The 15048-nt window shown below is 37.3% G+C and overlaps 1 protein-coding gene across 1 annotated transcript; it reads right to left on the bottom strand.

Annotated features, from left to right (window-relative positions):
* Nucleotides 1-1861: 1861 nt before the first annotated feature.
* On the bottom strand, nucleotides 1862-12437 carry LOC135685382 (pyruvate dehydrogenase E1 component subunit alpha, mitochondrial). The gene is made up of 11 exons (XM_065201308.2): nucleotides 12245-12437; nucleotides 9872-9934; nucleotides 9262-9435; nucleotides 7621-7747; nucleotides 5980-6071; nucleotides 5308-5406; nucleotides 4328-4477; nucleotides 3935-4006; nucleotides 3327-3394; nucleotides 2825-2933; nucleotides 1862-2278 (listed from the first exon to the last, which is right to left on the bottom strand). The coding sequence occupies exons 1-11, from the start codon at nucleotides 12335-12337 to the stop codon at nucleotides 2114-2116; spliced, it is 1212 nt and encodes a 403-aa protein (XP_065057380.1). The 5' UTR covers nucleotides 12338-12437; the 3' UTR covers nucleotides 1862-2113.
* Between the last annotated feature and the right edge of the window lie 2611 nt (nucleotides 12438-15048).

Below are 15048 nucleotides of genomic sequence, written 5' to 3'. Positions count from 1 at the left end.
AAATCATTAAGCTGCGCCGAAAGTACTACATCTTAATGCTTACGCCAACAAGTTGTATGATACAATACATGATAGAAACTACTTATCATCCTTTTCACCGACAATGGCTGTTTATAAGTCATACGGTGGCCCAAACATAGGCAGCAAACCCATCCATCTTATTTTTTCTTCGTTATACGCCAGTACGCCAAGGAAATTATGAATATCCCCGGATATCCCTGGCATAAGTTACATGGATTCCACCGTGGTTCGAGACAGAAACAAAGCAGGTGTCCTTGGATCAACTAGTCCAGCTTCAAAAGGTCCAGATTGCATTTATCTGAGAAAACAGGTTTAGTGTTTCAAAAACTTAAAATGGAAAAGACAGCTCGACTGGTAATGATCAACTTGATTTGCGCTACAGTCGTGAAAATTGTGGAGAGGTATTCCAACTACAAAGACATCACTTTCCCCTTTCCAGCTTTGGAAAAAATCCCTTCACTTTAATGAGTCCCCTCTAAAGCCCTGGTCAAACGATCCAACATTTCACCCAACATTTCGCCCAACATTTTTCTTTTATACTGGAATGTGCCCAGCGATGGTGGTCAAACGATCCAACATTTCATCCAACATTTCATCCAACATTTCACCCAACATTTTCACGCGCAGATCGAAAAAGGAGTGAGTAGAGGTTCGCGCTGAAGGCTGCACAGTTTCGCGACATTTCGATCCGAAAAAACAAAAGGCAATCACTGCTTTCTCTTTTTATTTTCTCTTCAGATATTCTCACTGTCATCGCGGTCTTTCAGGACGAGCGTCGCATCCCCTATCAAGGCCGTGGCATCCCCTAAATTCGCTCCCCTGCGCTACAGTTTCTTCATTGACGCTTGATGCCTCTTCTTTCGCAAAGAATTCGTTATATTGCGTTATATTGTTCATAATCAAAGTGTAACTGATTGTAAGCAAACGCGATTGTTGAAACGAACGAAACCAGCATAAGAAAACAACGACGATGCGATGATTGAATTTTGGCGCTCTTTAAGCAACTGTGCGTGCGCGGAGCCAACAATGTTGGCTGAGGTGGTCAAACGATCCGACACTTCACTTCAAAATAATAGAATTGTTGGACGTCGGAAGCCAACATTTTTTACCTCAGTCAAATTTCGTCCAACATCGAAATTTACGATGGTGGGAGACCCAACAAGGTGGACAAACGATCCAACATTTCGCCCAACATCATGTTGGGCGAAATTTTGGGTGAAATGTTGGATCGTTTGACCAGGCCTTAACTCCTTTAGAATTAAATTAGCGACATTTACTAATGAACTCGATATTTAATAAGGAAATATATGAGCCTTTTGAACTTGCAGATTAAATAATATCGCAGTTTTTGATGAGAACCTTTAAACAAACGCTCCTACTTTGAGGCAGTATATTTCAGTCTGGCATCGTCAGCTGAAATATTGTGGTGTTCCAACTATTTTTGAAAAAAGAAAGTTATAAAAGTTTTGAAACCACCTAAAATCACCTGCAAATCACCAGAAATTTCCCGAAATCACATGAAACCACCTTATGATTTAAGATGGTTTGACTTTTATGAAATACGTGTTGAAACAATGGATGAGGCACAACTAGAGAAGACGACAAGTAAGAAGGGGCGCCTAACAACACGTCTTGATCTGCATGAGGCATTAAGATCAAGCACATTTTGAGCAAAACTCACGTTACCATATACTCTGACAGCTAAGGACGAAGATTGTGGTTCTTAACTCAAAAGCAGCTGTCCTAGTTCAATCTGTCATCTACGAGCGGTTTACAGAGGGGTGTTCGGATACCTCTTGAAGAAATTGCAACACAAAAAGGTTGAGAGAAATACATTGAATTAAGAATTGCTGCTTTCAATAAATTTCTTGAAAAGATGATTTATTTGCAGCTCACTTTGGTTCGTAAATCAAAACAAAAAATAAATTATCTTACTATCATATCTCTAAAAATTATCAAATGAGAGTCGGGGCAAAAAACATAAAAGTTTGGGTTTTGCAAATGTCACTACTTTACTAAACAATCTGCGAATTAAAATCAAGCAAAGGAATTGAAAGTTATTGATACAATCTATACTTGGTCACTCTGCTGTTCAGTTACTAGGCAATTCAGTCATTAGGTCACAGCCTCGAACTGGAACACCGTGCGTACCAGTGGAATGAATATGCATGGCCAGATCTTCAAGTGGAGGTTCCGGGTCTTCGCGGGCAGATTTGACAGCAACGTCAACTTCTTTTCGGACACTCAGGTCAATTTCCTTCAAAATATTGCGGAAAAAAGTGGAAAAAACGGAACAATACATACAACAGTAAGGATTGAGCGGTTAATTGCCAACGTAAGAATAAAAATTTGCAGCAATTACGGGGTTCGGATTCTATAACTAAATGCAGTTCTGCATGGCTTCTTTACCAGCACGGTTGGTTTGCTAATAAAACCTGCTCTGTTTTGCTATCATGAGCGGGAGTTTTCAAAGATTCATTGTTGTTTTTTCTAGTTTACTGTCTGAGGCTGGAGATGCTCTTCTGTTCTTTTTTTTGGCAAATTGGGCCTCGGTGTTCATCTCTGACGGTGTTCGTCTTGACTTCTAATTAGACCTATTGTAACAACGGAATTCTGAGCGGCAGAAAAAGGGTGTCCATCGTTGAAAGAAACCTTACGCTAAATTTCCGAAACCTCGCATTTTTAAATTGTTCACCACAATCTTCGCTTTATGCTTATTAGATAATGCGAAGAAATTAAAATTGAACGAAATCGATGAAATCAACATAACAAAGAATATTACATCAAGTATTTCCCAACGTACCTTCAGCTCCTGGGCAGTGGCTAGACCGGCCTCGATAATTTTATCTCTAAATCCATTAATTGGGTCTCTTTTCTGACGAACTTCTTGGATTTCGTCACGGGAACGATAACTTAGAGAAGAAGGAAAGTTAGTCATAAAGACAACGCAGCAGGGTTAAATGATTTCAAAATATTTTAAAAAGGAATTTGATAATCAAGGAGAAGACGGGATATTTCATTCTTGAGATAGGAAAACCAAAGACGTGATAGGATTAAGGAGAACATCTTTACAAAGGCAAGACAAACGGAATAATCACCTTGTCTTAAACGCCTTGTCTAATCAACACTTTTATTAAATAACAACTTTAGAACAGCTAACGTTAGACTTTATAGATGTATATATGAATATATAAATCACACTTCGGTGGGTAAACTTGAACGGTACGAAGTAGCATTTTTTAGTTAAAAGCTAAATGCGATCAGCAGGCAACTCTGTGTAATGATTGTGTAGCTTTGAGCCTCACCTTGTACCCGGGTCGCTCATACTGTGTCCCATGTAACGGTATGTACACATCTCCAATAGCATTGGACCCTGAAACCATGAAATAGAAAATCTAAAGATGCAAAGCGAACAGAATACTGGCATGAAGTAGCTGGCCTATAACCTCAATAAAAAGAGTACTTCCCAATAACGGACACCAGACGCTTCCGAACAATGCACATTTCTCAGTAGTGGCGGACACATCCCAATAACAAAGGCACCTCCATAGAACGGACACTTCTTGACAACGGACGGTAGGACTCTCCAAAAATAAAGGAAACTCCCCAGTAGCGGACAAGAGTGAATCCCAAAGGAAAGGAAACTATTGAGTTGCGTAAACCTCCTAGTAACCAACAGCTCCTAATAACAGACACCCCCAAGCAACAATTTTCCCAAAAAAGGATTGTTAAAGCTGAGAACAAAAAATGAACAAGAAGTCTTACAAGGCTTGTTACAAAGTAATTACAAAGCTTGAAATCATTCGGGCATATTTGATAATTTATGGAGCGAATGATTTGCGGGTTTCGCTGCCTCACGAGCGAAAAACATGCTATCCTAGGGTTAAAAACTAAAGGGTTTATGATATATCACCTTTCCCTCTCTGCACCAGTCGGTAGCCAGTTTCATCGCTTCCCGAACTGTGACGACACAATTACCATCAACCTATTAAGGAGAAAATAGAAGTAAATAGGCGAATGTTTTATACAATTCGAGCCGCTAAATTTTAACGGCCTGCTTTGAAATTTTGGATACGAAATATAAAAAAGTAGGTTAGAAAAGGAGAGACAGAATGATACAAAATAGAGCTTTCTTGCTTTAAAAAACCAAGCAATTCATAAAACCTTGATCAACAAGTATAGCTACACAACGAGTTAGAAATTGTTATCCCGGGATAAATATTTCTGTGTCAGGGAACACATACTGATAACGGGAAATTTTATTATATTATACATATTCGAGAAGAGAAAACAAATTTTGTCGAACCTGCATGCCAGGAATGAAATCGCCTCTTGTATATAAATCGTACGAATAGGATGCACGGTGAATTGAGGTTCCCATCCCGTAGCCATTGTTCTCGCAAACAAAAATGCACGGAAGCTTCCATAATGCCGCCATGTTGAAGGCTTCAAAGATCTTCAATGAAGAATGTGAAAACTCTTATTGGTTTGTACAATGTACGGGGTGTTTTCGCCATTTCTGGTTGAGAACTTACAAGGAATATAAAAAAAAACAAGTGGGAATAATGAAATGATACATTAAACAATTACTGGTTTCAGATGAAAAAAAAGGAATCTGGTAAGGCATGTTTCGTCAAACACTCATCAGAGTATAAAGATAGGATAATGTCCAAATGTAAGCAAAAAATGTTTATCTAGATACGGATCAAAAGTACCACAAGAGGAAGAACGGTGTGTATGATTGGTTCATTGTTTTTTATCATCACCGAAGCTTACTCCTCATATAGTTAACGATTCAGAGAGAGAAAACAAACTCTTTCTAGCTATACAAGTCGGGATTTCTTGTTTTAGTTTAGGCAGATTCCAAAACAGATTTGTAGAAACATCCTAAATAAAATTTACGGCAACGAAAGAAACTATAAAATTGCAAGAAACAAAAAAAGAAAAGATTAAGCTAAAAATTAAATTGGAAAACTTGTTGAAATCTTCAGTGCTACAGATAACAGGATTTTCAATAAACAAGAAAATAGTTATCTGTGAATGAAACAATTAAACGGCGTTGCTATAGGAAACTGTCCGGATAAGAAGATTGCATAATCGTCAGATCAACCACCATTATTAAGTAGCATTTCAATTCTACACTAAATATATTTGCCAATATTAGCAACGTCTTGCTCTAGGGTTTATTGTTGCATGTTATTGTAAATTTTCGCTGCTTGGGGTCAACTAAAAAGTACAGGGTGTTAACCACGTGGCCAGAATAATAAAATATGATTGGATAGATACCTGGCCTTGGTTGGCAGCACCATCTCCATACAATGTGACACAGACTCTATTGTTTTCTCTATATTGATGTGCAAATGCGATTCCTGCACCAAGTGGAACCTGCAACAGAAAAGGGCGACGTGAGTTACAACCAAGTGATGTATAAAGGGCAATTAACCGACCACGATTCTGACTACAAATCAGACAGGTCAGGAGATGGACGAGGAGGCCAATAGGAATTGAAGCCAAATTTTATTGGAAAAGATGGCTAATAAATTATGCAGACAAATTTGGTATGGCGCAAAGAAGATGCCATTGCAAGCGCCGTGCTCTAAGACAAAGCAAAAAAGGGGTAATACATTGGTCAAACGTTATGAATTGAAGATAACAAACAACTACAGTTATGTTATATTGCTTGAAGGTGCACAGAAAAGGAATGGCAAAAATGCCAATTTCAGAAGTTTTTTAAAGCGAAAAACGTGCAGAGAGAAAAGTTCCCAAACTCTCATAATAGCATTGGACAAATTCACAATTAAAAGAATAACAATGAATACATTTTTAAAAAAGACAAGGAAGAAGGAAAATTTTAAACAATTGGAAAGCAACAGCTTTTCACACATAAAAATACTGAAATATTTTCCAAAAACAATCTCTGAAACGTCATTTTGTAGTTTATAAAATACTTTTGCTTACCTGTGCTCCAACAATTCCATTTCCTCCATAAAATTCATGTCCATACATGTGCATAGAGCCACCTTTGCCTTGAGAACAACCAGATTTCCTTCCTGGAAAAGAAAAATAATATTGCTGAGCTGTTAACAACTGCTAGTATGATAGTAATAAAGAAAATTATACAAGTTCTTCTTTCAATGGAGCATTTTTGCTAGTTATTGACTTTATGTCTTGGTATCTGTCCAGTCTTCAGCGTTGCATTTAGATCTAATTAGGACCATTTTTTCAAAATCTGTGGCGACAACATCGTGTCATTTTTCTGCTAAGAGTAAAACATAAAGGCTAAGAAAGGAAGAGCCATCAAAATGACATGTGCGCTGTACCCATGTCATTTGCTAGACACTGGACAGAGGCATTTCAATGAAACAAAAGAACAAACAACGAAAATCAATGAGTGTCAATAAAGAAAAATGTCATTACAGATACGCACATATTCTTTTCATTGACATCTAACGAAGTGAACTAAAACATCAAAAACACAGTTTGGATTTATTGTGGGCATGGGGGGGGGGGGGGGCTGGGGAACGATGATAATCCACATCCTATGAATGCTGATGAAATTGAAAGTGTGACATTAAGAGCTTTTGAAAATGCTGAGTGACGCAGATGAAAATGGGCAAAGCCACAAATGGCGGAAGAATCTGAGAAAGTCAAGAGAGGGTTGAAACAATGCTTACTTTAACCAGATCAATATAGTTTTATAGTGAAATATTGTCTATTTTTGTACATTGATAATTATCTATCATCTTGATGGAAAAATGGTAGGAAAGAAACATCCTTTGCGATGCGGATGACAATGTTTTAACTGCAGATTCAGAGGCCATTTAATCGATGTTGGAAATAGAAGCTGAAGAGAGTAAAGCTTACTAAACTCAGGAAAAAAGAGTGCTAGGGAGATTTATGATCACAAAGAGCAATTCACTGAGCAATCTTTGAAAAAACGGAAACCATTTTATTAGTCAAGAAATTGAAGTATTTGATAAACATCTTTATGTTAGAATGAAAATGTGACAAGGAGATGAAGAAACGAAAAACAAAAACCGAAGATTGAAGCATTGAAGGAGATAACTCCAATCTTGAATAACAAAATCATCAGAGTATTGGAGTAATGGTCAGTGATCCTCTACCCACAAATGTCTCATAGAGCCAAAAGACAGAAAATGAAAGCAACAGAGATGCTGTTTATTTGAAGAATGTCGAGGAAGAAGGATACAAACTAAGTTACAAAAGATCTGGTAAAAATACCTTATGGAATACAAAGATTTTTTTGAAAACAATCAGAAAACGTATGCTGAACACGCATTTTGGAAAAGAGGTCTGAAACAGATGAGCTTTGCAAGAAAGACTGACGCAGAAAAGCAGAAGATGCCATTATATCCAATGTCTTATGAAAGCCTCATGTCTTTCACAATCTTCAAGGTAATAACCTGTGCATGCTATGAGGAGGCTGGAAGTACTCAAATCGAAGTTCTCCGAGTCTCCTACATATAGGATATCACTGTTCTCTGGCTAAGACAGGTTGCTCGATGGAAATATAGAAGAAAACAGTAGTTGGCAGATATAAATGAGATGTCACCATAAACAGCAAGCAAATCTATATACCTGTGAGTTCAGATAGGACCTCTGTCATCGTTCTGCCTTTCATAAATGTCCATCCATGTGCACGATAGGCAGTAATAACACTGTCCTCTTCATGAAGAGCATCATTCATTCCTACGCAGCATGCTTCCTGCAAAAGTGCAACAAGAAAACCTTTACGTTGAGCAACATATAAAATGTTTTTTAATTAAAGGGATCAATAAACAGACACATGATGCAGAGCAGTTGTCTGATGATATAATTCAGGCGCGGATCCAGCCTTGATTCTGACCTTTGCAAAGGATGTCAGAAAGAGAAGCCACGCCCTTTTGTGTTGGAAACGCTCAAATCTTTCTGAATATAAAGTCAACATCACTGAAATTGAATAGGGGGTTCCAAAAAATAATTCTAAGGAAACGACTCACAAAAAGAAGACTATATCTTCCTGAGAAAAAGAGTTGCCCGACCCCGGTAGGATTTGAACCAGGGCCCCCCACATTCCAAATGCAACAGTCTTACTAAATCAATACGGAGCAGACACTACAATGTTGACTGATTTAGATAGAAGTTCCTTAGCAGGGGTGAAGCAGAGGTGACTCTATTTCATTGGTTGCAACAAACAATTGCATAGGTCCACTGTAAACAATTGCATAGGTCAACTCTGATTCCTATTGGTTGGCTGTACCGCTGCAGGGGCAAGCTCGGCTTCTGATTTGCTAAATCAAAACTCAACTATGCTCACGCCAAAAGATTGCAGAGGTGACCTACACTATGATTGGCATACAAGATGTTTGCATAGGTCAAGCAAGCTGTGATTGGCTCTCGAGGGACAAAAAAGTTTCAGGGTTCAGAAAATACAGACCAGATAAATGCCTAGAATCGCCAAAGGATAGTCAGTAAAATATATGCCCTATCTTCGGCATGTTGTTGGTTCGAACGGGGACAGAAACTTTTGTTCAAAAATTTTGATAGTTGCAATTTTGCTTTGTTGTTGTGAAAATCTGACTTATGCTTCTGCATAGGTTGCTGTAGTCTTTATCCACCTCTATTTTTAGCATGAATTCGCGATTGTCAACTTAGAGCCACTGTATTTGATACACAAGTGTGAACCAATAAACAAACTACTAAAAATTTTAAATAGGAAACACCTCCACACTCGTCAAAAGAAAACGTTATATTAGCTTCAAACAATGATAAATGCTGGCATAGGACCTTTTTTGATAAACTGAAAAATTGATCACTAAGCAATAAAAACTGTTTTTAGATAATTAAAGATTTATGACCTCTTAAATTTAGTAGATATTTGAAAAATATATTTAATATTAGAAGTTGAGTTTTCAACACTGAGCTTTTTTTATGTGTAGAACAGGAGAGTTTTCAATCACTAGTAAATGCTTCAATTTCCTTAAATAAAGTAAAACTGGTATTCTGGAATTAATTAAAAGATAGTAAATTCATCTAGAACCTTTTTTTCTATCCATAGTTGCCGGTGATAATTTATTATTAAATAGTCTACTGATATGTTTTTTACAATCTTACAAACAGCACAAACTCCATAAACATTCAACTGAGCATGTGTCAGTGCTGATAGGATGATTCCTTTTAAATGCAACAGCTTCATATAAGATAAATTGAAATTAGCCACGGGGTGGTATTTCACTCTACCTGACCAGTATAAAGATGGCAGAAACCACGAATGACTTTCTCTTTGTAAAGTTTTGATGCTTCGGCTTCCATTCTTCTAACTTGCTGCATTTGTTTGTAGTACTTCAAAGCATCATTTCTGGTTAAAGTTGTTTTCTCCGGTACAGCTGTGTCCAGCTTATGGTACTTTGGTGCCTGTAGATGGTCAAAGTCAAAAAAGTGAATGTCATAAGGTGCATTCTTTTTTTTTGCCCCTATCTTGACAGACTACAAGAAAGGGGGAACAGTGGGAAAGGAGAGGGGAGAATGGGAAAGGCAAAGGTGGGGAATGGAGGGGCTAGAAAAAAGGGCAAGAAAATAGGGAGGTTAACAGAAAAGCAGGGAAAGAAAAGGTTGGCAAAGGAACTGAAGAAAAGAAAGGGTGGAGAAAGAAAGGGTTTGGAAAGGAAGGGTGGGGATGGCTATTTTCTCTTGAGTCTATATACTGAGAAAGCTTCTTCTGTATGAAATTACCCAATTTAATTCTTTCAATAATTAGATAAAGCAGCCTAAATGTCACATTGTATCAGTTTTTGCACTTTATGAATCAGACAATTGATGTTGATCTGTATGTGAAAACATGTTATCGTACCTTTACTTCATATTCCACTTGATCCAAAGTTGAATAGCTCTTTGATGAAAACATGATTGCTGGCTGAAAGCACAAAAAATGTTATTTAAAAGGGTACGGTTAAACAGAATTAGAATTCTAATTAATAGAACTATTAAAAGTTAGAGAATAGTGAAACATAAACAATATCAAAACAGGAAATATGGTACACAATTCCCTGAAATTTACTACTGTGTCCATGGAATCAAGCATCTAGTTGTATTGTAAAACCACCAGAAAAACTCAGTATATGCAGGCCTTGCTCTAAGTAAAATGAAGGTGCTCCATAAAAAGAGCCCCTTAGAAACTCTAGGCGCTCTATTTCGCACCTCTAAGTAAATTTCTTTGAGAGCATCCTTCGAGAGCTTTAGGAGATCGAGAGCTTCATATTGAAAGCTTCGGAAGAATGTTAAATATGAAATTCAACGGTGATAACAGAAAGCACCATAATATGAAATAACAAAACATGCAACAAACACTATGTTAATATAAATATAGAAATATAATAAAACAAAGTCGCAAAATTGTTCAGATTTTTCTAGATATGTAAGTTGCCATCATGCGATGAGCTTTTATCAGTGTCAGTATCACTACTGTTATGTTCAGCTTCACATATTGCTTCATCAAAACGCATGGCTTTAAATCGAACATTTAACTTTGTTTCCTTTTTTCATGTTATCCATTCTATAGAAACGCTAGAACATCTACTACTCGCAAAAGCAAATTAAAAATGAAAAGCAATGCGATAATTTGGACGGAAACGTCCAAGTTAGTTAAAAAACAGAAAATAATATATACTTCAATAGAAGATTAACGCTTGCTCGAAAAACAAATAAATCTGCCGGAGAATACGCTTGATGGCCTGTGTCCTTGATGGTTATTAGAGGGTTATTAGATTAAAAATGATATCGAAAACCCAACGTTGATTTTGCTGAAGTTTTTCTCAAGGGGTAATCTTACGCAAATCATAATATTGCGGTCTGTTGGGAAGATTGTTTATGCTTGATCAAGTTGATTCAACAAATTCCAAAAATTCATTTTGCTCCGTGTTAATATTGTTTTTACGTTTTGAGGGGCTCTATAAATCGCTCTCCAAGGCTTTTTTTGGGTGCGCTATAGGCGCGCGCGCTCGATCAAGCGCCTTTCCGGGCATATGTGCTCCAAAATACTTAAAATAAAAACAAAATGTTGCTAAAATTGTTATATGCCTATGAAAGTTTCTTCAAAATTTTACATGCTATGAAAATTTCAATTAGGTTTGAAGAAAACACAATTTTGGTTAATTCGAGGAGAGGTGACCATGAGTTGTTAGAGCTTGATTGAAGTGCTGAAGGTTGCGTGCTTTAATTAATCTCTAATTTGAACAATAACCCTGTTTCAACCAAGGAAAGTAATGTGATCTGGTGGCAGGAATGTGGAGGCTTAAAGCTGTCAGGAATAGGAACCAGCCATCCTACCTCGTCATGACATTTGCCTAAAGAGGTGCTAAAACCCCTCCCCCTTGAAGAAACAAAATTGATAAGGAAATTTTGCCTCGTCTCTAAATGTTACATCCACTATACTGGTGATTAGGTGCCTAGTCAATTCTCCTGGTAATGTAGATGTTGTGGATGCAACCACACATAATTTCTATTCCAAATACAATGCAGCTATGAAACTGGTTGATGATTGACTCATAGGCTTAGTATGAATTCTCAAAAGACTCAAAGTTTTAGCTCATCATGAAATCATTTTGAATTTGCATGATTTACAAGCCATAAACTTATATTTTGCAGATCAATGCATGTTTTCAAGAAGTAAGAATTTATATTGTTAGATTAGAATTGAGGCCTCCCAACAATCTAAGCAAACAGTAATGTCTAAAGTTACTTTAGTTTGTAAGTGAGTGCTCTTTCTTTGCACACATTTAGTTCATTTTATGGCTCACTCACTGTTCAACAGGCTCCATTATTATAATGGATCATGATTTTTGCTCCATAGCCACTCCAGGCAGGCAGTATCTGCAATATTGTTCTTTAATCTTATTTCTAATGAATACATTTATTATCTTATTGCGGCCGCTCAAATTTGCTGTAATATTTTGCTTGAACCACGCATAAAGTCTTGAACTGGCTTGCCCACAAGTATCAAAGTTTTCAATCTCACTGTACTTAATCCTTCGTTAGCGATAAAAGTCCGTGGCAGAAAATATTAGAATAATTAGATTATTAATATCCATATTGACCTCAAGTGGTCTTTTAACATGAAAGATGAATTCATTTTTGTTGAACAGTTTTTATTCTTGAGAAAGCTGTACAAAAATATAGGCCTTGGCTGCATAGGATAATGAAAGCTCTGCATCAGGTGTTCACTCACTTTCCACATGTTCTTGCCTGAACCAGTAGAAGCTGACAGACTGCAACGCAGGGAATTGAGCAGCCTGCAATTAATGCTTGGTATTCCTGCCATTGTGAGATCCTTGCTTTTAACAGCCTAATTCCAAGAGATCAATATTTCAGCTATCTGGCCACCATTTTCCGTTGGGACATGTAATGAACAGAATGGGAAACGAAATCGAGGCTTAACAGGGAACTTGCCCTTTCAAATCTCGAATTAAACAAAATCTCACCCAAAAATTTGGCGAAAATTTTGCTTTTCGATCACGAGGGGAAATTTTATACAGGGGCAGATCCAGCAAAAAACCTGACTGAGTTCTGAGGTCTTTCAGATAATGCATTGATAATTGTGCCTAAAACAGCATTACTATTCATATGATATTCATATGATATCTTGGTACGATAAGATGGGAAGGAGGGGTATGTACACACCACTCACTAAATCTAGATTCTAACGGGGGGAGGGAGGGGTAGGTACTCACCACTCACTAAATCTAGATTCTAGATTTCTTTCTGACAAAAGACAGTGCCTCTGTGAAAATTTTTGCAACCCCCCTCTTTCTCAATACCCTTTTGTTTGTCTTGGATGCCACAGAAAAGTTTTTTCCTTTTGTTTTGCTCGCAATTTGTTGTTTTGCCTCCGTAGACACCAGCATATTCGTCAAAATATGGTGTTCCGTCTGAGCATAGGTCTCCTGTGCCATTTAAGGTTGCAATTTAAAACCAAGCTTGTTAATGCTCCTGAAAATTAACGATATTTCCTTGTTTTATCTCAAACGGTTAAGAATGAGCTAGAATGCTGCTAGGGTCGTGAGAATAAGGGGCCTATAGGACATATGGAGTTGCCATTTCGAATTCAATGTTTAACAATAAGAACAATAGAACAAAAACAATTTGTAGCCAAACAACCACTGGCCATTGTACAAATCTCTTGCAAATATGGTATAATTTCCGAGTTCCAGACGCTGTTTTGACCGAGTTCCATCCGTGTTTCAAACAAAAATCCCAACACTTTTTTAGCTATATGTCAGAAAACTGACTGAGTTCTGTGCACCAAGGAACTCACTCTGGATCCGCCTCTGTTATACGAGATGTTTATAACGTCGCCGACTCAATAGGATCAAATGATAAGTAGCTCGGTTTATTTGTTATTTACAAACAACTTGTCAAGTTTTTTGAAACAAGGAACGCGGAGCATATTACAGATTGAGGAGGCTAAAACATTTTTTTTGGGGGGAGGGGGGGCAAACATGCTAAAAACCAGAAGCAGGATGTTTTTGGTATAGTACATTTTGGAAATTATTGAGGGGATAAAGCCTCAGTAGAACCCCCCCCCCCCCCGCTTTCGCGGTCCCTGTTGTTTGCTACTAACTCTATATGCATGAAAGGATGGAGCCTGAAGATACAATCTTTCTATTACCTGAATGTCAGCTATCTACGGGTCAACGAAAAAATAGAATAAATATGCATTACACTCTCTTTTTATAAGAACCAGAAAATTTAAGTTCAGGCTGACTGTTCTTAATTTGTTTTCAAATTAAGAGGGTGTAAGCAGTGCTATTGGTAGCTTTTTCGCTCTAAGGAGGTGTCCAGGCCTCATTTGCCAACAAAGTGAGAGAGACAGCCTTAATTTGCTGACAAATTTGAATATTCACCAAAAAGCATCCACACATCGCTAAAAATCCTCGATTTTGAGAAAAAAACGTTGTTAAAAATTGCATTTTGCAGAAGCTCAGCCTCAGCTTGTTCTTAATTTGTTCTTAACTTTTGACCAGTTTTGAGGCTCGTGTTCTTATAAAAAATTGTATATGGCCTAGCATTGATTTTTTGCAAATGCATTTCACTGCAGAGTAGCTATCCAGTTATCGCAACACAAAGCAAAGTTTTCGATTATTTAATATTATAGTACTTAAGTTCGTTGAGATAATTATCAGGGTTGCCAGATGCTTGGAATGGTTGGCGGCCAAATACCTTACGTTTGACGGCCAAATTCGGCCAGCCAAACAAAATATACAAAAAGCTACATTTTGGCTAATTCTTTGGAGTAATAGAGTAATCGAAATTGGCTTTCTTTGTTACAAAAGCTCACACTTGCTTTCAATTTCAATTTTTTGTATTTTTGTTGCTTTCAACATGCGGCCAAAATTCGGCCAACTTTCGCTGTTTCGGCCAAATCAATTTTCGACGGCCAACAGTTTTGAAAAACGGCCAGAATGGAGGAATTTGGCCATCAAAACGTCCAAATGGCAGCCCTGATAATTATCCAAGTACTGAACGAAGCGGAAATGTCAAATCGCCGCGGCGTTCATTATAAAATCCAACTTTTGGATACGGCGTTAAAAAAGGGCGGCATTTATTTAAGGAAATACGGTATTCGGCTTTTGACGTTCAATGAGAACTTTTCCAAGTTGAAATCTCTCCAGAAAATAAAGTTGTTTGACAAAAGCTTATATACACATAAAACACTAAAATAAGCCCACAAAAGAATTCTAGATAGAAAGTCTCAAGCTTCTCCAAAACAGCTGCTACAGAAACACTATTAAAACAATTAAAATCTAAAGGTAGCGCTGTGTTTGCACTTACTGTCTCTACGTTTTCATGAAGCCCGATATGCTTGAACTACTTTTGTTATTATATCATTAATGTCAAAGTTTGGATTGTTTCACGATAGAAATTTGGAAAATAAGATTAATAGCATTCATATAAGTTCCATCTTCCTAAAATTGAAAACTTATTGGAAACTGGCAGTATTCATCAAAGGAGCCTGCATCTAAAACAAATTGC

The sequence above is a fragment of the Rhopilema esculentum genome, chromosome 15 (assembly GCF_057945365.1).
Source record: "Rhopilema esculentum isolate cy_ngs chromosome 15, ASM5794536v1, whole genome shotgun sequence".
NCBI lineage: Eukaryota > Metazoa > Cnidaria > Scyphozoa > Rhizostomeae > Rhizostomatidae > Rhopilema > Rhopilema esculentum.
Note: the sequence above shows the minus strand (reverse complement) of the source record. Positions and strands in the feature narration are given on the sequence as shown.

Excerpts from the sequence above, each read along its gene's own strand:
- LOC135685382 (XM_065201308.2), bottom strand. The coding sequence starts at position 12,337 with ATGGCAGGAATACCAAGCATTAATTGCAGGCTGCTCAATTCCCTGCGT. Across the intron at positions 4,007-4,327 it reads ATTTCATTCCTGGCATGCAG|GTTGATGGTAATTGTGTCGT; the intron begins GTTCGACAAAAT and ends TCTCCTTAATAG. Across the intron at positions 3,395-3,934 it reads ACTGGTGCAGAGAGGGAAAG|GGTCCAATGCTATTGGAGAT; the intron begins GTGATATATCAT and ends TCATGGTTTCAG.